The 26615-nt window shown below is 37.4% G+C and overlaps 1 protein-coding gene across 1 annotated transcript in view; it reads right to left on the reverse strand.

Moving 5' to 3' along the window:
• Window positions 1-3564: 3564 nt before the first annotated feature.
• Window positions 3565-26615, reverse strand: part of Mcf2 (MCF.2 cell line derived transforming sequence) — a 99774-nt gene continuing 76723 nt past the window's right edge. Inside the window, exons 20-28 of the mRNA XM_028754133.1 lie at window positions 23783-23875; window positions 22683-22808; window positions 18140-18361; window positions 14236-14328; window positions 12432-12510; window positions 10984-11047; window positions 9957-10075; window positions 7141-7247; window positions 3565-3708 (exon numbers count right to left, since the gene is read on the reverse strand). Of these exons, the coding sequence (XP_028609966.1) occupies window positions 3565-3708; window positions 7141-7247; window positions 9957-10075; window positions 10984-11047; window positions 12432-12510; window positions 14236-14328; window positions 18140-18361; window positions 22683-22808; window positions 23783-23875 (1047 nt within the window). The remainder of the gene's footprint in view (window positions 3709-7140; window positions 7248-9956; window positions 10076-10983; window positions 11048-12431; window positions 12511-14235; window positions 14329-18139; window positions 18362-22682; window positions 22809-23782; window positions 23876-26615) is intronic.

Consider the following 26615-nt stretch of genomic DNA (forward strand, 5'->3'; position numbering starts at 1 on the left):
AGAAAGAAAGAAAGAAAGAAAGAAAGAAAGAAAGAAAGAAAGAAAGATTGATTCTTTGTATAGATCTTTTTGTTTCTGCTTGGTTGATTTCAGACCTGAGTTTGATTATTTCCTGCCATCTATTCCTCTTCAGTGTATTTGCTTCTTTTTGTTCTAAAGCTTTCCAGTATGCTATCATGTTGTTAGTGTATGTTCTCTCCAGTTTCTTTTTGGAGGCATTTAGAGCTGTGAGTTTTCCTCTTAACACTGCTTTCATTGTGTCCCATAAGTTTGGGTATGATGTGCCTTTGTTTTCATTAAATTCTAAAAAGTCTTTAATTTCTTAATTTCTTCCTTGACCAAGTTATCATTGAGTAGAGTGTTGTTCAGTTTCCATGTGTATATGGGCTTTCTACTGGTTTTGCTGTTATTGAAGACCAGCCTTAAAAAAAAAAAAAAAAAGAAGCCAGGCAGTGGTGGTGCACGTCTTTAATCTCAGCACTTGGGAGGCAGAGGCAGGTGGATTTCTGAGTTCGAGGACAGCCTGGTCTACAGAGTGAGTTCCAGGACAGCCAGAGATACACAGAGAAACCCTGTCTCGAAAAAAACAAAACAAAACAAACAAACAAAAAAAACCCAGCCAGCCTTAGTCTGTGGTGATCTGATAGGACGCATGGGATTATTTCAATCATCTTGTATCTGTTGAGGCCTGTTTTGTGACCAATTATATGGTCTATTTTGGAGAAGGTACCATAAGGTGCTGAGAAAAAGTTATATTCTTTTGTTTTAGGATAAAATGTTCTATAGATATCTGTTAAATCCATTTGGTTTATAACTTCTGTAAATTTCCCTTTGTGACTTCCTTTTTGTTTCTATTTCCACTTTTAGATCCTGGATGGTTTTGTTCAATTCCTTGACCTGGTTGGTTGTGTTTTCCTGTAATTCTTTAAGGGGTTTTTGTGTTTTCTTTTTAAGGACTTCTACCTGTTTATCTGTGTTCTCCTGTATTTCTTTCAGGGAGTTATTTATGTCCTTCTTAAAGTCCTCTATCATCATCATGAAATGTGACTTTAAATCAGAGTCTTGGTTTTCTGGTGTGTTGGGGTATCCAGGGGTCACTGTGGTAGGAGAACGAGGTTCTGATGATGCCAAGTATTCTTGGTTTCTGTTGCTTATGTATGTTCTTGCTCTTGCCTCTTGTCATATGGATATCTCTGGTGTTGGCTGTTCTTGCTGTCTCTGACTATGGTTTGTCCCTCCTGCAAGTCTGTGTGTCAGTACTCCTGGGAGACCAGTTCTTTCCGAGATGAATTTGGGTATGGAGAGCTGTGGCACAGGGTCAGCTCCAGCGTGCAGACAGAAACCTGAAGGATTCTGTCCCTGGTTGTTCCTTGGATCCTGTGTCCTGATGATTCTGGGCTGGTCCCTCTTGGGCCAGGAATTTGAGAAGGAGTAGTGGTGTTACCTGTGCTCACAGGTGTGTCGGCACTCCCGAGAGACCAGCTCTCTCCTGGCAGTACTTGAGTATGGAGTGCTGTGACACAGAGTCAGCATCTGGGCACTGAGGCACAGTGTCAGCTCCAGGCAGCATAGGCTCTATCTTAGTGAATGTTCATTGTAGTCTTAAAAATAATTGTATATAGTGCAATTGTTGAGAGTACATTTTAAATACCTACTCATCAGTTCTGACTATTGGTATAACATATGTTTAGATTACTAGTAATTTAATAATTCAAGAATTATCTAAAGAATTCAACAATTAATGAAACAAGCCCATCAGAAGTGGCTTAGCTTAGAATACTTTGGCTTTCCTCTGTGACCCAGTATTTCCACTGAGCACTATTATCCTCAGTTTTGGTTTCATTTTATACATGAACCTTGGAACCAAATAAATGACTTCTAGTCTGTTGGATACATGTAAAAAATAGTATACTGTTAATTGGAATTCAACACAAGGCACAAACCAAAACTTTATAAACTATATTCATATCAATCTTGTTATCTGTGTTTTTATAGATAGGTAAATGTCACTAAGGATAAATTCTATGAGAATACTGATGTATAAAGAAACTTTCCTTTCTAAAGACAAGGTTAATGGAAACACTAAGTTACTTCTCGCTGCTTCCTGCTACACTCACACTGAAGTCTTGGATACAGGCACAGGCATATGGGAGTGAATGTGTGGGTGTATGTATATGTGTATGTAGGGGAAGCCAACCACACAGAAATAACACGTTCTTAGAATGAAATGAAAACATACACTGTTAAAGCATTTTTGGACAGTAAGACTAACATCATAACAGGTAGTCCCAGTATTACATTTGAAAGGACTTGCTCACAAGATATTACAATATGTGAAATCTCTCAAACCTAGCAACCTTGTAAGAAGGTTAACATCTAAAAATTTTGTTCAAAAACACAAATCTATTGAAGGAAATATTAAATGCTAACAAGCATAATTGATTTGCAGCTTTGTTTCTAATTACAGAAAGATTTTTTTTCATACTACATCACTGTAACACTAGGCAAATATTTGAGAATCATAGCCTTTAAATTTTGGACAATTTAATCATATTATATCTGTAAATGTGTGTATTCTGAAATCGACAGGAGCCCAATTAAAATGTGAAAACTACCTCCTGGAATGAGACCTTCTTGTCTTCTGTTTAGATTTTTCACCAACCTAAATAGAAATAGATTATGATCAAGTACACATAGGTTATACTACACGAGTTTTCGAAGACCTCTTGCATGTGTTCAAAGGCTTATATGGCACTGCGTGTGCCCTTTGAATAACCTACACAGGACTTTGGGGGGGAAACAAGTTATTACTTTAAAGATTCATTATTAGTTATTTTTAGCTTTATGTATTTTATTATTTTATGCACAAGTGTTTTTCCTGCATATATGTACATATATGTATATATGTTCATGCACCACATGTGTGCCTATTGGTTAGAAGTGGATACTGAATCCCCTGAAATTGGAATTATGGATGATTATGAGCCACCATATTAGTCCTAAGAGTGAACCTGGGTTCTCTGTAAGAGCAATAAATATTCTTAACTGCTGAGCCATAATCTCCAGCTCCAAGATTCATACATGTGCCCACTCCCCTTCAGGGTTAGAGAATACAATCAATGTGGCTTTTAATCCAAGTTATTAGTTCAAATAATGAGACACATAATTGTTTCATTTAATAATTTTTAAAATAATGATGGGGCTTTGTTCAGTCTTCTTGCAAACAGTGTCATCTCACTTTGGATGTTCTTGCGATTAAAGAGCAGGCCAGCCAAAGCACTGTTGCCCTTCTTGCTCCATAAGGTCAAATGGATAAGGACTGGATGATAAAGCTGAAATGTCAATATTGAAACTGATAAAGACAATTATGGCTCTCTTGTAAAGTGTCAAAACAAAGGCTCTGGCACTTGAGTGTGCATTAGCTACGTGATTAATAAATGACTTAAACAACCAAATGGAATGTGGTCTGGTCTGCAACATCAGACCAATCACCAGCTGGATCATCTGAGCCCTAAGTAAATAACGTGTCGGTACAGCCTAGGATTGTCTCACAGACTGTTTCACTCAGCCAAAGTTAGGCAGCCTTTTGCTGGGCTCTGGAAGCACAGCTGTAGTAATGAAAATGAAGGCATCCCTGTGATCGCTGCTGCTGGCGACTGTATGGCACAGACACTGCAGAAATGTTGACTCACTACTCATGTGCACCAGCTGGAAGTCACCATGGGCATTGAAAAAAAAAAAGCCTACCATTGACCCTAAGAATCTTCATGGAGAATCTTCTTCCTTATATGTGATTTTGAAGCCTTCAATCTGTTAGGTCCTTATTTCACTCAGACTGTGAAGCTGTAATGGAAAACCATATTACAAGCTTGATTGTGAAACAACTTGCCTAAATGCCTGCTGACTGGAACAGAAAGAATTTGCTATTTCAATAACAAATGTGAGAGCTTTAGCACCTATCGTCTGCAGGAGCAAATAAACAGATTGGTTTGTGGAGGGAAACAAAAACACAAACACCAGAGTATCAATTTATAGAACCCAAAGGTTCCATTTTTATTTGGAAAAAAAAGAATTACAGCATGAAATGTACAGAAGATAATACAGCGTAACTAATTTGCTATATGAATTATAAGCATAAATTCAGAAAAAGAAACAAGCATGAAATAATACATTTTAAATGCAATTTGTAAACTACTCTCAGGAAAAGTTCATCTTGGCACATAGAAAAGGCAGTAGCCCTGAACAGACTTTACTAATGACCCCCACCCCAGGACTTCTGAACTCTGTCATTGTCTTGCATGGGTTAAAGGAGCGCTGGCTCTACAAAGCGCTTTAAATCATGATGTTGTGTTTCATTTGGCCTTAACTATTCTACAACCCGAAGTTTAACTTAATCAATAATAAGCTAAATAAATTCAAGGCACACTGATTGCATTTTGTTGCAAAGTAGACAGAGAAGAAACAATTTTCAAGTCAAAAATATTCTGAGATGAGATTTTATCCGGCACAATGTCTTACACACTTATGCAATTTAAGGAATAAAAAGTACTAAAAGTAAAACGCTTTTAAGTGAAAGAAAAGAAAGAAGTGTATACTGTTGTTTTTGTGCATGTTTAAATAGATTAACTTGGAAAAAATCCGATCATTTGGGCTGAAACTCTTTCGAGGGGTGTTTTTTTTCCACATGGGCTGAGAAGCAGGCAGGCGGAGCAACTTCCCAGCTGGCACCAAGGCTTCTTTACAACTAGACTGACACCTCCGACATGGGTCTCTGCAATAGAAGTATAACCCATTATTTCTATGGTCAGTTTGGTGTGTGTGTGTGTGTGTGTGTGTGTTTCTGAAACAGGATCTTACTTTGTAGCTAAGGCTGGGCTGAAACTAGCTCTAGAGCCCAGTGGCCTCAAACTCTCAGTACTCTTGCTTCAGCCTTCCCAGAGCTGGGGTTACAGCACACACCACCACAACTGGCTTGCTTCTCAGCTCCTGTCTTTGTAAAGTCAAACGAATAGCTCATCTCAACATCCTCTTTTAGTGCATGTATTATGTGTGTTCATATTGTGTATATAGCTATGTATGTGGGCTGCAGGTACATAGGTGAACATGTGTGTGTTTATGTGTGTGTTCAAATTGAGTATATATTCATATATATGGGTTGCAGGTATGTGTATGTAGGTGAACATGTGTGTGTGTGTGTGTGTGTGTGTGTGTGTGCGTGCGCGCGCGCACACACACAAACCAGAGAACATCAGGTGTCATCATAAAGAACATCTCCCATACCCTTTGAGACATGATCTCTCATAACTTCTTTTAAACTTTAAGGTAAAGGGTTTGTGGGCTGTACAACATTGTTCTTTTGTATGTTTTCCTTGGTAGCAGGACCCAGGAATGGGTTTTCCTACATTCCCAATGCCTGCAATTAAACCATTAGTCACTTTATTTTCTGACTCCATTACTGGATAAATGTGCAAAGACTCAGTTCGGACAAGCACTTCCATACCATCTATAGGCAGGGCTCAAATACTAACTGCTTTCCTTTGACTGTCTTGCTCACATCTGACCAACTACTCCAGTCTAATTTATCTATCAATAATTTAAAGAAACATCACTTAATATAACTGATCTAAACCAGTGAGTTGCCAGTTATACAAAGTAGAGCATTTTTTTTCTGAGATCCATTTAATCTGTCTGGAGAGTCAGCCTTACATTAGAATAGTCTGCCTGTTTTACTCTCATTCTCACATATATTCAGGGAGTTTTATAGAGTCTATCTGAGGTATAATAGTAGAACAGGTTACATTCAAAACCACATGAGAATCAGAATGTCTTTTCTTCTTGCTGTTGTCGTTTTAAGACAGGGTTTATCTATAAAGCCCTGGCTGTCCTAGAACTTGCTTTGTAGACCAGGCAGGTCTTTAACTCAGGGAGCCACCTGCCTCTCTGCCTCCCAAGGGCTGGAATTAAATGTATGAGCCATCAGCCCTGGCTCAGGATATATTAAAATAAGAAAGATATTAAAGACATTTGCAAAATTGCTTTATTTCTCGCTAGTTTTTAAATTTAAAATGGTCATTTTTAATAAAAATCATTTATTTACTCAAAATTATAATAGGTTTCCTAATCTAAAGCTTTTTTATTTCTAGTTTTTAAAGTATAATAAAGTATATCTTCAGTAGTTTTAACTTAAATCATAAAAGTTCTTTTTGAGAGTTGTTTCGTATTTTACATGCCTGTGGCCCTTGGAGGCCAGAAGAGGGCATAGGTTCCCCTAAAACTGGAGTTACAGATGGTTGCGAGCCAGTACTCTCAATTGCTATATATTTATATGTTTAAGTGGCTAGAGAGATGGCTTAGCATTCTGTCATTCAAAATATGAGAACTGCTAATACAGACAATTAAGATAAATCTGCTGCAAGCCCTTAATTTCTTCCTCTGTAAATTATAGCTAACAAAATGCAAAATGTAACCTTTCTCATACTAATATGGTTGATATTAATTAAAAACTAGTTGTGTAAAAAACAAAGAAATAATTGTGTAATTTCTAAAGTATATTCGTAGCTTTACATTTGGGTCTATCCCTTATAGCTAAGTAGAAAACACAGCTCTGGACAAAATGATAGAGATCTACATATACACGTATACAAAAGCACATGGAAAACTGGTGGCATCTGAGTGAAGCCTTTGGCTAGCACTGATGCAATTGCCAAGATTTTGTGTGTCTTAGAATTCTAGATGTTACCACTGAGATAACGGGATGAAAGGAACACAAGACATTTCAGTAGTATTTCTGTTAACTTCCTGACCTTATAATTTCAAAAATTAAGCTTAAAAAATTACATATACATGAAGATGTGTTATGAAATAAATACTTTACTTAAAAAAAACTAAAATTGACAGGGTCGTGACATTTGGGAATTGGTTATTTAAGTAACTTCAGTAGTGTTCTGTGTATAACTGAGATGTTTTCTACATAAAGACAAGTGATTTGTGAATACTTACAAGGTTCAATTTGATTCTTTTCACTATGAAATATACTCAATAAACCTCAAGGATCCTGACAAAAATATTATTCGTTATGTGCCCTGTCTATGTCATCAGTAAAAGCACCTCTGGAATATTAATATACTATGTTATACTAACCATTTGTGGCCTATCTTCTCCATTGTCATTGTTAGGGGGAAAAGAGTTGTGTAAATGTTCAGCAGTTGCAGCAGCACCTTCTGTAGATGGTAGCATCCCATTCCAAGCTAGAAGAAAAACAATAGTAGCAGTTAATTAAAAGATCTGGTTCTCCACCACAGAAGGAAGCTCACCACTACAGTCAAAGCTGTCACCGTCATTTTTGCCTTGCTGTATATAATAAAATTGCACTTAGCTTTCACTATTTTTGAATTTGACATTTCAAAAAGGCCTGGGCCTACATTATACTTCTGTAAATTTCAGAATGGTTGGAAGTTAGGATTTATGGGCATTATTAAAAGTAATGTTAAACATGAAAAGAATATATTTACTTCTTATCAATCCTCACAAACAAAACAATGGTTCTGAATCTTCATTCTATAATAATTATATTCATTCCATTCAAATAATACTTGTTAGATTCCACCTGGTGTTCTATTATTTGGGCTTAGATCGTCTCTTTTAGTAGGCAGAAAGAATGCATTACACATTTCATGACTTTCAAGAACCTGCATGTAGCCAGGCATAGTAGTGCATACCTTTAATCCCAGCATGCAGAAGACAGAGGCAGATAGAGCTCTACAAGTCCAAGTTTAGCCTTGTCAACATAGCAGGTTCTAGGCCAGCCTGTGCTACATCATGAGACTCTGTATCCCCCCACAAAAAATGAGCTTCTAGGTAGAAGGTATAAGATTTCTTTTTCTTTCTTTCTTTCTTCCTTTCTTTCTACACACACACACACACACACACACACACACACACACACACATATATTCTTTCATTCCATATATATGAACTTATTTAGATAAAGTAATCTGTGATGGTTAGTTTTAATGGTCAGCATGACACAAACTTGACAGATGGGTAGACAGTCTCAGTGAGGGTTTGATGAGATCATGTTGGCCCATGAGCAAGTATGTGGGGGATTATATTGATTACCTTAATTGATGTGGTAAGACCTAACCTGAAAGTGGGCAGCATCATTTCTTGGTTTAGAACCCTGGGTGTCATAAACATAAAGAAACCTACTCAAGCAAGCTCTTCATGAAAGCACAGTAGTGTGAATGCATTGATTTCTCTCTGCTTCCTGACTGTGGATGTTGTTGGGCCCCATTTCAGCCCTGGTTTGGGCCTTGTGGACAAACCCGAGCCTGGCTCCAGTTTCTGCAGCCTTGTGGGAGAGCCTAAGCCTGGCTCCAATTTTGAGACCTATCTCAGTCACTTCTGTATTGGGTGACTCAGCAAGATCTGTTTGGCCCTGTCTCTGCCCCCCACTGTTGCTAATGTAAAGTTTTGCCATTGGCCCTGTCAGTCACCCCATACCCTCCGTCACCCGTCCCAACCTCCTACAAAACCTCACCCCACCAAATTTATAAATTGTAATAAAAAAAACCCCTTTCTTCCCTAAATTGTTTTTGCCAGGGTATTTCATCACAGTAACAGAAAAGAAACTAGGTCAAAATTTAAGTCACAAACTTATATAATAGAGAAGATGATGCAATAAAGTTGAGTTCCTGCTTCGACAAGACTCCTGGCCGGGTGTGTTTCTTTTGGGCCACCGACACTCACCATCCTGTTTAGCCTTGGAGAGACCTGGCTGAACCAGACTGCTCCCCTATCGCCCAGATCAGACAGCAAGGAACCGACAGATGTGACATGACTAGCTGCTTCTGGCTCCTGCAACTATGACTTCCCTGCTGTAATAAACTGCAACCTGGAATTATAAACTATAATAAAAAAAATCTTTCCTCCCTAAATTGTTTTTGCCAGGGTATTTCATCACAGTAACAGAAATGAAACTAGGCCAAGATTTAAGTCACAAACTTTCAGAATCCCATCTTTGCCATAGTAAACTGTTCATGTTACCTTGGAAATAATTATGCCAACCTTCTCTGATATGTTTTCTATACCTGTCAAATGAAGGCATTAATACTAGGTAGGCTCTTACATTGTTGCTGGGGTTGAGAATCACAACATAATGATCTGAGGAACTAATCACAAAATGAAGAACTAAACACAGAATAAGGTCATCATAACTTGTTTCTCCTCAACTAGTAGGGTTAAGGACTATTATATGAAATACTGAGTATGTGGCATTTCTCTGGAAGTCTATGCTGTTGTTGCCAAAGTTATTTAGGAGATCTTGTATGCTTGTATAACACCATGTACCTCTGTAATATGATACTTAACCACATTCTACTTTAATTGCTTGCTGAATTATCTGCCTTCCTAGCACTGTACAGATGGCAACTGTGTATATTTTAATTAGCCTACAGATGCAACTCTACAAAATTCCTGATGCACTGATCATACTAACATTTGGTCAATCAAATAGATGGTGTCAAATAATTTCGAATGGCACAATTCTCATATGAAAACAAATATCCCAGGTCTAGTTTCAGAAACAACAGGAAATGGACAGTCTGTACACTGAAACTGAGGCATGTGTGTTGCATTCATTCCTGTGACTTGAACATGAACCAAATACAAAGTTGGTCAAAATTCACATAGCTGGGTCCCAAAGATCTGAGGCAGAGAAAGCCAACGAATTTGTCTTCAAATCCCCAGGTAATTAACCATGTTATGGGTCCAGGACCCACATTTTGAAAAACAGTGCTCTGTAGTGTGCAAGAAATAAAAGCCTTCTAAAAAAGGTTCTTTCTTTTCTTTATACAAAAATAACACATGGCTAGATTTTTTCCAAATTAGCAACAGGAGTTAAAAAAAACTCACATAATTATGAATCACATCTTCAGACAACCAAGATAGATAGTTACCTGTAGAATTTGCTTCTGCCTGAAGTAGCACGGCTGCCTCCCTGACCTCTGTCATGGCACCAGCTTGTTCCACTTGTGCTCTGGCTTCTTTGGCATTTAAAGGAGTTTTGTCTTGCCCTCTGAAAAAGTCACATAAAAAATAGGTGAGCTTATGCATAGTCTAAAAAAATGAGAAATTAAAATAGCCTATCTTAATACTATGTGTTAAGAATAAGCTGAGAAACTATTTCAACAGCTGACGTACATCCTTATTTAAGTTTGTGTAATAGTTGATAATGTGAAGAACCAGCAGGCTCCCTTTACGCAAAGATACACCTGCTTCCTTCTAGACTCACGGCATGAATGCGTACAATCTGTGTTGTTCTGAAGACTTCTCGTCTTAATACATCAGGTAAGGTATATATAAATATGTAGGTAAAATTTTAACCTAATCACACTGGTATGTTTCTACCAGCTTCTGTTTTAGCAACTACTGCATACAATAAACATAAAGTCTTCAATTCTGTTTGAACAACATGAACCTTGCCAGAAAAAGGCTTTTAAAGTGGTTTGGTTCTCCTTGAGATCCCAAAGAAAATCACATACTGTCTCAGATTTTAAGTCTAACATATGGCTTAGACCTAAGAAAATAATGTGTTTATGTTATCTGATGAGTTACTACTATTACAGAACACTGATGGTTGTCTATGCTACTTTAATTTCATTGTTTTTTGCTATATACAGCAAATAAACAGAAGCTGGCAAGAATAGTATTTCTGGGGTTGGGGAGGGTGCTGAAGAGATGGCTCAGGGGTTAGGAGTGATTGCTGCTCTTGCAGAGGAACCAGGTTCAGTTCCCATAAAACTTGATGGCTAATACCTGTCTGTAGCTCAAGTTGCAAAGAAGCCAGCACCTTCTTCTGGCCTCCCTAAACAAAAGGTACGCATGTGGTACACATATGTACATGTAGGCAAATTATTTATGCACATAAAGAGAAGGAAATAAATCTAAATATAATTTAAATTTGTGAAAGAAATGATCACTTACTCAGCATTCTGCTGCTGGGGAGAAAGTTGGTCCTGGTCTTGTAACTGATTCTGCTGTTTTTTAGCTGTATAATAAAACAAAGCCTATGTGTCATTTAGAAGTTATGCTTCTTACTTCTTTGAAGGCCAATGACTTTCACACACACCACAGGGGTTATAGGGAAGGAGAAAGGGGGAGCTGGGGGGAGACAGAGCCAGAGCCAGAACCAGATGAACATGGAAACACACACACACACACACAGGGATTTGAACTGACCAACAAACAGGAAGGCCAGTCTGAGTTAGAATCTGGAAAGTCTAAACCATGTATTACTTCAGATAAAAAGTACAATCTGGGGGCTGGGGTGCCAGCTCAGTGGGCAGATCAGGTTCTGCACAAGCATGAGGACCTGTGTTCGGATTTCTTAAAACTGACACGCACACCTCCTTCTCAAAATGGGCTACTATGCACCTGTCTGTGATCCCAGCACTTATATAGTAAGATAGAGGGCAGAGACATGAGAATTCCTCAAGTTCCAGGGCTAGCAATCCTGTCTTCTGCAGCAGCAGAACAATGAAAAGAGGTTCTCCCTCAAACAAGGTAGAATACAATGGTCCTTGGATCTCCACATGCTCACTGTGGAGCACGCATGCACACACGCACACACACACACATACACACCCCTATAGTCACATACATAAGCATGTACACATGTATCATATTGACACATATCTATGTTCACATTCACAAGCCCATACATACACATTATACACACATATATCTATAGTCACATACACAAGTATATACATATATACCATACATACACATATCTATAGTAACATACACAAGTATATACATATATACCATACATACACATATCTATAGTCACATACACAAGTATATACATATATAACCACACACACACACATCTATAGTCATATTAACAAGCATGTATATATACATTAGAGAGAGAGAAAGAGAGGGAGGAGACTCATTTTCTTAATTATACATTCAGAAGGAACCAATTATCCATCCCAACTTTACTGGATCCTAGTTCTTTGAGGTTCTTCTCATAGTAGCCTCCCAGGAAGGCCTAGAAATTGACAACTTGTTCATTCTCAACTGGTTCTGAAGCACCAGGGTTCACCTTGGAGTCTAAACTAATTGGTGTTTTTTAAAGCTCTCTGAATCTCAATGTTACTTTTTTAAGTTTAACAAATCCATGCATCATTAATAAATTATCAGCCCCATTCCCAGGAAGACTTCGCACAAAATCCAAGCTAGTAAGTTGTCATTGTGCTTCTCCATAAAAAGCATGCATACTTGAAATTACCAGTCAAAGAAAGGGGGTGGATCCAGAAGGGAGAGGAGGTAGAGAGAAACTAGGAGAAGTAGAAGGAAAGGAAACTGTAATCAGGATATATTACATGAAAAAAATCTATTTCCTATAAAAAGAAACATGAAACTACCAGTCATAAGTTCCTGCTGCTTCAACAAAATTTTTCTTATTTCTTTTAGCCATAACATCTTCACATCAATATTTGGAGCCTAAAAATTAAAACAGAACAGAAAAGTATGTTTCTTTTTAAAAAGAATGTTTTTATAATAAAAAAATGCAATTAAACATAAGTCATTTTATAAAACACCAGATTCAAATTTTACCCTTTTGCTTCTTAAATCATTTTGGAGGCTGATCATTACCCATCAGATTAGAAGAGACATTATAATCAAAAATATTAAAAAATTGCCTTGAGGAACAGAATAATAATTAATACATATATATATAAATAATGTGTATATATATATTATCACTTTGTTGTTTTAATTTTAGTAAGATCAAAGGAATCTCTAATATTGCCAAAACTACAATCAATTACATGATAATCTTAAAAATTGATACTAACAAGACAGATTCCCTAAATACTTTCTGATTACTTATAAAGCAAGTCTGTTATATAGTACCTACTATAATATCTTAAATCAAACCAAGAAGAGATTATGAACTGCTTTCAGTACAAAGTTAACAAAACAAAACAAAAAATTCTGAACATCTGTAACAGATAATGTATGGATCAGCCACAACTCGCAACAACAGAGACTTAATGAAATGTTCTGAGTGCCTTCTCTTCCCGAAAACAGGGTGGTCCTTAGAATACACTTGCCCAGAATCGTAACTATGTTCTTTCAAAGGAAGCTAGAAGAAGCGGTCAGATTTCCCTAGAGCTGGAGTTATAGGTAGTTGTAATCTACCTGTTGTAGATTGAACCAGAGTTTTTAATCTTAATCTTGACACTGGAAAAATGGCTCGGTGGTTAATAGCATGCACTGCTCTTGCAGAGGACCAGACTTTGATAGCTCACAATAACCTGTAACTCCAGTTCCAGGGAATCTGTTGCCCTTTGCAGGCTTTCAAAAGCAGTGCACAAATGCATAACTCCACACATACACACACATACACACAACTAAACTCCTTAGCATGAATGCTGTGGGAGTAAGCAACTGTTTTCTGATTAGATTTAAAGCATGCTCCCCTAGACAAATGACAGGCCTAGTATTGCCAAGGTTGGGGAGCTCATAGGCTCCAGGGGTGTGTCTACTAGTTTTATTTTAAGTGGACAGAATATCAAACTGTCATCTAAATTGATATCTCTCTAGTGCAGCTCTCAGAACTCAAGAGATGTTTTTTTGTGCAGTGTTTGAAGATTAACAAAGAAGCTCGCAACTGCTTAAAGGGTCAATTAAGTGACTGTGAAGTGCTCAGACATAAATGATCATCTATATCACACTCCTTCCTCACGGCTCAGAAACTATCACAGAAGAGGGAGCAGAAAAACCGTAGGATCCGGAGGCTAGGGAAGACCAAAGCAAAGCTGTCTTCTGGACATTACAGGACTCCTGCACTCAAGAACTCAGAGCAGACCAAACCAGCCAGTGTTCCAATATGGAGTAGGAAGGGCTATGAATTCCTGAGGACCAATAGATGGTTACTGGATTCGTTTCTGGAGTAAAGAGTTTTCCTTAAGATTGAGGCTCCTGGTAGGTTCTCCAATGGATACCCCACACCCAGAAATAAATTGAAAATGATGGATTATAAATTTTAAATTAATTAATTACTCAGAGCAGCTGTGGCTGTCTCTACAAGACCTCACAAGACCAAAGCAGCCAGTGTTCCAATATGGAGTAGGAAGGGCTATGAATTCCTGAGGACCAATTTTAATTAATTAATTAATTTAAAATTTAATGCCAACTATGGTTTCCAGAAGAATAACCAACCTGAACAATGTAAATTTCTTCCTTTTCACCATACCATATTTCAAATTTGCGGTTATCACCTTTCACATGTTCTGTGATGCCAGCTTCTTCCATCTATAACAAATCAAACTTTTTCTGAGCATTTCATTACAAATACGGGATTTCAATCACTACATTCTACCATAATCCAAAAGAAACAGAATGTCTCACTTAAGCAAAATATACATTTTATTTTCAATAAGGAAATGGAAATGAAAAGTATAGTCCTAAGCATGAAGACTTAAGTGTTTGTGGGAATATGCACTCAGAGTTCAGATGCTATGCTGCATTCCAGTGATTGGTATAAATGCCATCTGTCTGAACACCAAAGCAAGTTGAATTCTGCTAGAAATGAACTACACAATATTAAAACAAAATTTTATCAGAAGTAAAAGTAATTAAATGTCAATAGGGAAAGCCACCTGTAATTGATTGACTTTGTTGATTTCTAAAGTAATTATAATTTGATCTTACAAATTGATTTCCTATGAGATATAAAGGGCAAATTTCTGGGTCAGGGAAGAACCAGTCAAGTTCACAAAGGTTTTTCTAATCCCACCAATCCCTCAGCCTCTACAGCAAACAAAATACCTAAGTTGAAAGAGTGATAAATAACTTTCTAACCACTAGCAAAACGTGCGTACTGTACAACGTTGGTTAATTCCATGTGGCACAACTTCACTCCCTTCTGTAACATCTTTAAGTTCTTCTCTGCCTTTCCTCTTTTCTTTCAATTCCCTCCTAATTGACAGAAGAAATATCATACCGCTCCATGTAAGAACCCCTGAAATGACTATAATTAAAACTAATAAATATTAAGAGTAGTGCTTATGAGATTCCTTCATTAAGGTAAAGGAAAACAGTTATACAGAGAAATGCAACTCAACTCTACTAATTAAAGAGCCCCTGACAACCCCTGGAATGAAATCTAAAGTTACTTTAAAATGTTTCCAAATATATCCTTCCTATACCACTGTATCTCTGGTCAAATATTATGATACAAGAATACTTATGCTCAATCTTTTAAAAATGTATTATGTTTCATCTTATGGCTGTCTAAATAGGACAATATGTAGCTGACCTACAGACTTCAGAATCCGAGAAGGCCAGACTAGACCTCCATCCATCACTTGCATTCATCAGCCATGTGTCTTAGTATAAAGTCCTGAAGTTTTCTCAAATTCCATTTTTTCAGCTATAAAATCAGGAAAGCATTTCATAGATTTGATATAAAGATATATATTATTAAACAACATACTTAGATCATATATGTTTTTGTGGGGTTGTATACACTCATGTATGTGTATTCACATGTAAGTGGGTACACGTGTATATGTACCTGTGTGGAGGCCAGAGGTTGATGTCAGATATCTTTAACAATATCTCTCTCCACATTATTTTGTGATGCATGGTCTTTTGCTGAACCCCGAGCTCACCTGATCCAGCTAGTCTAACTATACAGCATACTGTTGGGATCCCCTAGAGCTGAGACTACAATGGGCAACCACACCCACATAGCATTTACTTGGATGCTATTGATCTTACCTCCAAATCTTAAATTTAAATGACAAGCTCTTTAACCCTTCTCCCTAGACCAAAAGGAGTTTTGAAGTTAGAGCTTTGCTTCTCATCCTTTCCTGTATTTGAATTGCAACCGTTTTACTATTTTCCATTGCTAATATGTACAGCACATCATTACTGATTAAATGCATTTTCCTGGAAATCAAACCATGCTTATCTGACACAAAGTTAGCTCTATATGTGTATGTGTTAAATTAATCTGGTGGACCTGGAGAAGCCACATCTCTTTATCTGATTACTGTGACCTGACATATGGCTTTCCTATGAACGTTAAATGCTTATATTATAGCACAAAGTCATTAGAAAAACAAAGTAAAGCTGTGTAATTCCATCTTGGTGTGATAAAGTGAAGACAAAAATCCATTTCAGGGGAGGACAGTTGTTCGGCTTTGTTTAGTAGCACACTGACCACTAATGATAGACTTTCATGACAAGTAGGCAAGAGGAAAGAAGCATAATGAGACCTAAGAAATGTCTAACTGCCGTCATTCTTAGTCTACAGCATCACTGTTTCCCCAGGAATCTTCATCTAAAATTTTGCAGGCATCACTGACTAATTCTTTTCTATTAAAGATACAATTATATCTCAGAACCAAGAAAACCAGACAGATTTTCTTCTCTTAAATGTCAAGTAGTATTTATTTTCTGTATCTGATAAGTAACTAAGCCCTTATGTCTGCCTTCCATTGAAATGTCTCCTGCATCAATTCCTCCTTTTGTTTCCATGGTAACTATTGTAATCCTTCTGGCTCTGTTACCTCATTAGGCCTTCTTTACTTTAATGAACTTCAGAAACACTCCACTGGCATGCCTATCATTGTATCAAATTTAAAATGAAACAGAAAATCAATACAAACAAGAAATTCAGCACTAGGTAGTCACTAGGTCACCCCACAAACAAATTGGTTTGTGTCAAACATCCCTAGAAAGATGAAAATACCTTTTTTCAAGAAGCACAGATATAGATGGCAAGATCTAAAACCTCTCAGATTTGATTGCTTTGGTTCTCAGTTGATGTTTATTACAGTCATAAATAGCACAGATATGTAGAGGTAGACTATATTTAAAGAGTAACTGTGCACTTGTGATGGAAGTGGTTGGAGTTTTAAAGATACATGGGGCTACTGTGGATTTAGAATTGAATAGAACACAGACAATGGGATGACCCTGGGTAGGAATTTTGCTAGATATAGCTAGAGGCAGCTGACCAATATGAGGAAAATTAAAAGCCGGGCCTGCTTATAAGGTTGGCGTCTTACATTAAGTCCTTAAGCCCATGACAGGCCCATCAAGAAAAGCACAACTAAAATTACATCAACTCTCAACTATCCTGGAAAAGCCAGCTATGAAAGAAACCACTCATAGAAAACAACTACGAGGAAAAAGGAGTAAAATGGTAGTGACTGCAGAACTGAAGGTAAAATTATTGTCTTCCAATTTTTCTATGAACAAATTTACGAATGTATAGCCTTATTTGAATTGGAAGTATTGCCGGGCCGCTAATGACTTTTACAAACAATGGTATCCTGATTTTAACACAAGACTAATGTCAGGACACAATGGTAGTTTGAGTTCTAGAGAAAATAAAACAATTTAAATGAATAGCCCAGAATGTATATGGGAAGGCTCCAGCTGTAGGTAGCTTTGGATACCCAGAAAGCACGGGGCTAAAGAATGCAGGAGGGACAAAGAAGGAAAGACAGGGACATTCTAAGCACAAGAATTCTTCATTTGTAAACAAACTGCAGTGAGAAGAAGGTGGAAACACTTTAGTCTTTGTTTCTCTTATAACAATGGCTTCATGATAACAAGACCAAAAATTTTATCCAATACCATTAGATGAGCTCATAGGTGATAGGACTATACTGATGAGAGAGTTGAATTAACACTCAGCACCTAGGCCCAATCCTTTTTCCTGATTTCAGACTCCCAAAACTCATGTGAAACTAGATATGTTAGTACAAGCTCGTAATTCTAGCGTTCCCACAGCAAGGTGGCAGGAGAATCCCTAGAAGCTCTTGGGCCAACCGAGACTAGTGTGCAAAGCAGTGAGCAATAGATCACCTTACTTGAAACAAGACGGAAGGTGAGAACCAAGTCCTGAGGTGTCCTATGAACTCCAATGTAGCACTGTAGCACCCATGTGCCTAGAACATGCATGCACTGTTTTTTTTTTTTTTAATTCTTTTAAACAGAAGACGTGCAGCTAAAATATCGAACCTATTCACTGAGGGGGGAAAAAAGTATTCAGGGTGGATACATACATACAAGACCATATTGTATTATACAACGTGAGCTTCCTTACTTTTAGGCAGTGCTTAAAACTATACGATGGGTATCTATCAGCACCTTCTCCAGATTCTAAACGCCTCTTACAAAACATAACAGCTTTTTCATACAAGAAGAGGTGTCTCTGCATGGGTTTGAACCGTGCAAACTCCTTCATTTTCGTAGCGCCTTTCCGGTGCCCTAGCCAAACACTGAAGGCACCTTGAAGAACCATCTTGCCCAGCTCATTCATATTTCCCTAGAATAAAAAAATCAAAGCCAATTTATAGAAGGCAGAGCTATATTCATTTGTCAAATATCAACATCTTGACATATTAATATTCTGAAGCACATTTTGTATGCTTTAATTTTTTTAAAAAAATTGTCACAAAAGACTTTATTAGCCCTTACAAGCTAACACTCATAGTACTAGAAAGTACTATGAAGGCTGCTATGGGAGTAGTTGATTGACATTAACCAGCTGTGAACCATGTGACCTACAGTAATGATCAGAATGGCAGGATATGCAAATTGATATAATAGTAGCATGAATCTTAGGGGTATAACCTACTGCTCACCCCCCCTTTTAATTAAAAAGAGGTTTTTTTCTATAAAACACATTCTGATTATAGTTACCACTCTCCAAACTCCTCTTGGATCCTCCCCACATTCCCTCCATCTGGATTCACAACCTTTCTGTCTCTCCTTAAAAAGTAAACAGGTGCCCTACTCACGGAGTCCTCTGGGGCATGCCCAGGTACCTTGAGCAGTCTACTATGCCCAGAGACCTCCATTCTCCCCTCACTTCTCCATCAACCTTCATCAGACCTGGAGATCCTGAACCTTCACTTCCTCAACCCACCTTCCCTGCTTGCTGACTCCTCTGGAGCATCCTCAGCAGCCCTGAGCAGTCAGCTACCACCTGAGGACCTCCATTCTCCTACCATTCTTGGTACACCTCATCAAACCTGTGGATCCTGAACCATACAGATCTGCAGCTCCATAACCATGATGATCTGCAGACCCTGAATCATACAGACCTACTGATCTGGAACCATATAGCCAAAGGATACCAATCAGAGGCCTGTCATACCAGGACTATCAAAGTTACCCACTATCCCAATACATACTTTTAAAGGAATATCCAGGGAACAAAGTCATCCAGATGGTTAAAGGCCTTCAAAACAACACAATCAACTGAAACCAGGAAATATGAAACCTTCAGAGCACAGCTACCTTACTACAACAAGTCCTGGATATCCCGACACAACCAAAGCACACACACAAAAAAAAAGACCTTAAATCCAATCTTATAAAGATGATATTTTAAAGAGGAAACAAATAAAACTCTTAAAAAAATACAGAACAAATAGTAGAGATCTTTAGAGAAGAAACAAATCCATTGAAGAAATAAAGGAAAATAAAATTAAGCAGGTGAAGGAAATAAAACTGTAAGACCTGAAAATGGAAATAGAAGCAATAAAGAAAACACAAACTGAAGAAATAATGGAGATAGAAAACCTAGGGAAGAGAACAGGAACAACAGATGCAAGCATCACCAACAGAATATAGGAGATGAAAAAGAGAATTTGAGGCATAGAATATAAAATAGAAGAAATTGATGCATCAGTCAAAGAAAATGTTAAATCTAAAAAATTCCTGATGCAACACATCCAGGAAATCTAAGATACCATTTAAAGTCCTAACATAAGAGTAATAGGAGTAGAAAAAGGTGAAGAGTCCCAACTCTAAAGCCTAGAAAATACTTTCAACAAAGTTGTAGAAGAAAATATTCCCAAACTAAAGAAAGAGATGTCTATAAACACACAAGAAGTTTATAGAACACCAATCAGGATAGATAAGAAAAGAATACCCACCGCATAATAATTAAAACATACATTGTACAGAACAATGGATGAAAATTAAAAGTAGCAAGTAAAAGTAGCAAGAGAAAAGGGGCAAGTAACATACAAAGGCAGACCTATCAGAATTACACCAGACTTCTCAGCAGAGACTCTAAAAGCTAGAAGGACGTAGACAGATATCTTGTAATCTCTAAAAAAAATGATAGACACCAACCTGGACCACTACACCCAGCAAAACTCTCAATCACCATAGATGGAGAAAACGAGATATATCAAGATATATCCAAATTCAAACAATACTTATCTACAAATCCAGCCTTACAGAAAGAACTAGAAGTAAAACTCCAACCCAAGGAAGACAACTACATCCAAGAAATACAAGAAATGAGTAACTCCATACTAGCAAAAGCAAGGGAAGTATAAATGCTTGTGCATGCAAACACAGACACACACATACACACACACACACACACACACACACACACACTGACACCGCCAACATCAAAATAAAAGAAATTAACAATCATTGGTCATTAATATCTCTCAACATCAATGATCTCAATTCCCAAATAAAAAGACACAGGCTAACAGAATGGATAGGAAAATAGGATCCATCATTCTGCTGCATACAAGAAACACACCTCAGCCATAAAGATAGACATTACCTCAGAGAAAGGGCTGGAAAAAAATAACGGGAGACTTCAATACCCAACTCTCACCATCTGGCAGGTCATCCACACAAAAACTAAACAGAGAAATAATGAAACTAACAGACACTATTAATCAAATGGATCTAACAGACACCTAAACAATATTTCACCCAAACATAAAAGAATATACATTCTTTTCAGCATCTCGTGGATACTTCTCTAAAACTGATCATATATTCGTCACAAAACAAGCCTCAACACATAGAAGAGAATTGAAATAACACCTTGTATCTTATCAGAAGACCATAGATTGAAGCTGCACTTCAACAACAAAAGAAACATCAGAAAGCTTACACACTCATGGAAATTGAACTCTACTCAATGATCACTCAGTCATGGAAAAAACAAAGAAAGAAATTTAAAACTTCCTAGAATTCAATGTAAATGAAGGCACAGCCTACTCAAACTTATGACACAATGAAAGCAGTGCTAAAAGGAAAATTCATAACACTAAGTGCCTCTATAAGAAAATTAGAAAGTTCTCATGCCAACAATTTAGAAGTATACCTGAAAGCTCAAGAAGAAAAAAAAGAAGCAAATACCCTGGAGAGAAGTAGATTGCAGGAATAATCAAAATCAGGCCTAAAACGAATCAGTTAGAGAAAAAGAACACAACACAAAGGATCAACAAAAGCAAGAGCTGATTCTTTGAGATAATCAACAAGATAGACACACTTTTAACCAAACTAACCAAAAGACAGAGCCAGTATCCAAATGAACAAAATCAGAAATAAAAAGGAAGACCTAACAAGAGACATTGAAGAAATTCAAAGAATCATGAGCTTTTACGTCAAAAGCTTGTCCTCAACAAAATTGGAAAATCTTAATGAAATGGGTGATTTTCTAGATAGATACCACATCCCAAAGATAAATCAAGATCAGGTAAACTATTTTAAAAAGTCCTATAATGTCTAAGGAAATAGAAGCAGTCATCAAAAGTCACCCAACCAAAAAAAATCGCAGGGCCACATAGTGTTGGTGCAGATTTCTACTAGATATTCAAAGAACTAATACCAATACTCCTCACTAGTCCACAAAACGGAAAGAGAAGGAACACTGACATTTGCTTGGAAAACTTTTTTCCAGCCCTTTACCCTTAGGTAATGTCTATCTTTATGGCTGAGGTGTGTTTCTTGTATGCAGCAGAATGATGGATCCTATTTTCCCATCCATTCTGTTAGCCTGTGTCTTTTTATTTGGAAATTGAGATCATTGAGGTTGAGAGACATTAATGGTCAGTGATTGTTACAAAAGTCAAGTAGAAAGGGATCAAGGACCTCAATAAAACTGGATACACTAAATCTCATAGAAGAGAAAATGAGAAATACCCCTCAATACATTGGTACAGGAGACAATTTCTCAAACAGAACACCAATGGTTCAGGTTCTAATATTAATAATGGATAAATGGGACCTCATGAACTACAAAGCTTCTGTAAGGCAAAGGACACTGTCAATAGGACAAAATCTTCACCAATCCTACATCTGACAAAGGGCTAATATCCAAAATTCTTAAAGAACTCAAGAAGTTAGATACCAACAGCCCAAATAATCCAATGAAAAACAGGGTACAGAGCAATGCTCCTATCTCTTCCTCAGTTCTTATTGGTATATGAGTTTCCCATTTGATATAACTGATTTAGGGAAAGGTGGCAAGCCTTAAAGACTTGACCCTTTTATCCATATCTATTCTAGACTAGGGTAAGCAGCAATTCAGGGACAGTGTATTTGCTTAGCTGACATAAGCATCTATTCAAGCCAAATTTCCTAAATTCCAGATTTGATGGCATGCTGCTACAGATGAGAAAAATATCATAAAATTACATTTAATTGCTGATCTGCAGCCAATTCTCCACTTAGCATTATCAATAAGAATGCATATATTTTATCCTCATTCATTTACCTCTTATGTGGTATTTCTCAATTAAATCCAGTAGATAAAAGAAGGGTTTTTGACAAGTTTACTGCCCCCCACCTAATTCCAACAATCTCTAAAATTTACTTACAATATAGCCATTGATGGCAGTCTGATGCATGGAGTCATTCACTGACTTCAGCAGCTCCAGCATTGAGTCAAGTGCCTCCTTTAACTTAGTAGTTCCTTCACCTTCTCTGCTATACTTTAAAAGCTCCTTAATTAGAAGTCAAGAATTAAACTTAATGTTAGTCACATTAAAAAAATTTAAGCTAATATGCTTTTGAGCAGTAATCCAAAGATTCTGTCACTTGTAGAGTAATTTCTTTCATATTGTCTGTCACATTAACATTCTGTTTAATAACAATGTCAAAATCGGGGAAGAAGTAGAATAATGAGGAAAGAGTATAAAACAAAGGTCACTCAATGTGTTTAGAGCTAAAAACCAACAGCTACAAAGAGACATCAGAGATTAGTGTTCAAAGCAATTATACAAGTTTTCATACAATAAGTTGTCAATCATGATGCATATAGTATCATGAAACACATTTTAAAAGAAGCAATATTGTATTTATACAAGGTATAGATTCTACTAATCTTTTTCCATTGAACCAGAGGAATGTCATTTGCATTTTTCATTGAAAAGACCAATAGGAAATATAATATCAAAACAAGTAAATATGTATTTAGATTTCTCTAATATGAAAAATTCTTTCCTAAAACATTATGCTTAAATTCATACAGATATTTTATGGAGGATCAAGAGCTAATAGTCCATATACTCACAGCTTAATCACCTTGTACATGTCATTTGTACAACATAAAAGAGCACACTGCAAAATCATACAGTCAAATCTGGCTGTTGCTCTCCTTCAACGTATTGCAAGTGCTTTCTAGTCAGCCACTTCCTTTTAAATGACTACCAGATCTGATTCAAAAATAAGTAAATGAAACAAATAAACAAGTAGGGGCTGGAAAGATGATTCATTGATTAAGAGCATTGGCTCCTCTGGCAGAGGACCTGGGTTCTGTTCCCACATGGTGACTCAGAACAGGCTATAAAGCTGATGTTCTCTTCTGGCCTCCATAGGTATGAGGCACACACAAGCTACACATACATGCAGGTAAAGCATTCATATACATAAAATAATTTTTTAAGTAAAGAACCATGCAAACACTTCATGTAATTACCTTTAAAAGCAACTGATATTTAGTAATTCGTTGAACAGGTTTGAGCAAATAGGAATCCAGACCAAGTCGATGTTTCAATTTTCGCTGACATTCCTGTCATTAAAAGATAATGAACAAATCTACAGATTCAATGCAGTCCACATCAAAATTCCAACACAATTTTTATAGACCTTCAAAGAGCAATTCTCAACTTCATATGAAAAACAAAGAATCCAGGATAGACAAAACTATCCTGAACAATAAAAGGACTTTGAGAAGAATCACCATCTCTGACCTCAAGCTGTACTATATATCGATGATGATGACGATGATACATGGTATTGATACAGAAATAGACAGTTCAATCTATGGAATAGAATTGAAGACCCAGAAATAAACTCACACACCTCTGGACAATTGATTTTCGACAAAGAAGGCAAAAACCATACAATGGGAAAAAAGAAAGCATCTTCAACAAATGGTGCAAGTCTAACAGGATCTACGCATATAGAAGAATGCAAATAGATCCATACCTATCACCCTGTACAAAAGTCAAGCCCAAGTGGATCAAGGACCTCAACATAAAACCAGATACATTAAACCTAATAGGAGAGAAAGTGGGAAATACACTTCATTAGTACAGGAGACAATTTCCCAAACAGAACACCAATGGCTCAGGCTCTAATATCAACAATTGATAAATGGGACCTCATGAAATTGCAAAGCTTCTGTAAGGCAAAGGACACTGTTAATAGGACAAATGGGCAGTCTGGTAAGGGGATAACATCTGAAATGTAAATAAAATATCCAATAAAAAAAAAGATCTTCACTAACCCTACATCCGACAGAAGGCTAATATCCAAAATATATAAAGAGCTCAAGAAGTTAAATTTAAAAAAATAACCAAATTTAAAAATGGGGCACAAACTAAACAATGAATTCTCAATTGCTCAACATCCTTAGTGGTTAGAGAAATGCAAATCAAAATGACCCTGAGATTCCACCTTATACTCATTAGAATGGCTAAAATCAAAAACTCAAGTGATTGCATATGCTGGCAAGGATGTGAAGAAAGGAGAACACGTTTTCATTGTTGGTGAGACGGCAAATTTGGACAACCACTCTGGAACTCAATCTCCTGATTTCTCAGAAAATTGAAAATAGTTCTACCTGAAGACAGATCTATACCACTTCTGGGCATATGATCAAAATCTTTTTCCACCATCCAGGACACATGCTCCACTATGTTCATAACAGCTTTATTCATAGCCAGGAACTGCAAACAACCCAGATGTACCTCAACTGAAGAATGGATACAGAAAATGTGGTTCATTTGCACAATAGAATACTAACCAGTTATTTAAAAACAAAGACATGATGAATTTTACAGGCAAATGGATAGAACTAGAAAGTATCATCCTGAGTGAGATAAACCAATCCCACAAGTACAGGCATGGTATATACTCACTGGTAGATATTAGCCATAAAGTAAAAAATACCCATGATACACCCCAAAGACCCAAAGAAGTTAAAGAAGAAGAAAGACAAAAGCAATGATGCTTGAGCCCACACTTTGAAGGGGAAACAAAATAATCATAGGAAGCAGACAGAGGGAGAGAACTAGGTAAAACAGGTGGGGAGAGGGGAATGGGGCAGCAGGATCAGGTATGAGGAGGGACAGGAGAGAGGTCCAGAGGGCCACGAGAATGAATGGAAATATACAGCTGCCAGGGGTGGGGGGAGGCAAGTCTCAGAGACCTAGGATAGGAGAGGCTCCCAGGAGTCAATGTAGGAGACCTTAGCCAAGATGCCTAAAAGTGGGGACATGGAAACTGAAGAAACCGCCTTCTGTATCCAGGTGGAATCCCCAGTGGAAGGATAGGGACACCAATCTACCCACAAAACTCTCAACCAAAAATTTGTCCCATCTAAAATAAATGCAGAGATGGAGCAGAGACTGAAGGAAAGGCCAACTAATAACCGGTCCAACTTGAAACCCATCCCACAAGTAAGTACTAGTTCCTGACACTATTAATGATACTCTGTAATGCTTACAGACTGGAGCCTAGCATAACTGTCCTCTGAGAAGCTCCACTCAGCCAGCAGATAACTAAAACCGATGCAGATACCCATAGCCAAACATTGGATGGATGTCGGAAACACTTAAGGAAGAGTTGGTGAAAGTATTGAAAGCCCTAAAATAGATGAGAACTCCACAGGAAGACTAAAAGAGTCAACAAACTTGAACCCCTAGTAATCCTCAGAGTCTGAGCCACCAACCAAAGAACATACATGAGCTGGAACCAGGCCCCTGATACATATGTATCAGACAGGCAGCTCAGTCTTCATGGCTGCCCTGTCTGATCTCAGTGGGAGAGGATGCACCTAATCTGGCAGAGATTTGATGTGCCAGGGTGGGGAAAATTCAGGGAAGGTCCTACCCTCCCAGAGGAGAATGGGATGAGGGGAGGGACTCAGTGATAAAGGGACCAAGAGCAATGTTTGGGATGTGAATTAATAATTAATAAAAAATAATGATCACCTGGGTACAGTGGCATAAGCCTTTAATCCTAGCACTCTGGAGGCAGAGTCATTCAGATATCTCTGAGATAATGATCACTAAATATTAATTTAAGACATGTAGAGATGACAGAGGAATCAAAATCTTTATGAAAATTCCATATAGAATTACTTTAATTTTAAGAGTAATTTATTTTAAAAAGACATATACCACAGCTGAAGAGATGGGTGAGAGGTAAGGGGACTTGCTGTTCTTCCAGATGACCAGGGTTACAGGGTTAAGTTCCATATCTTTGCTTTCAAGGAATACAATGCATGTGTGTGTGTGTGTGTG

This window comes from Grammomys surdaster, unplaced genomic scaffold, assembly GCF_004785775.1.
Source record: "Grammomys surdaster isolate TR1022 unplaced genomic scaffold, NIH_TR_1.0 125982, whole genome shotgun sequence".
Taxonomy (NCBI): domain Eukaryota; kingdom Metazoa; phylum Chordata; class Mammalia; order Rodentia; family Muridae; genus Grammomys; species Grammomys surdaster.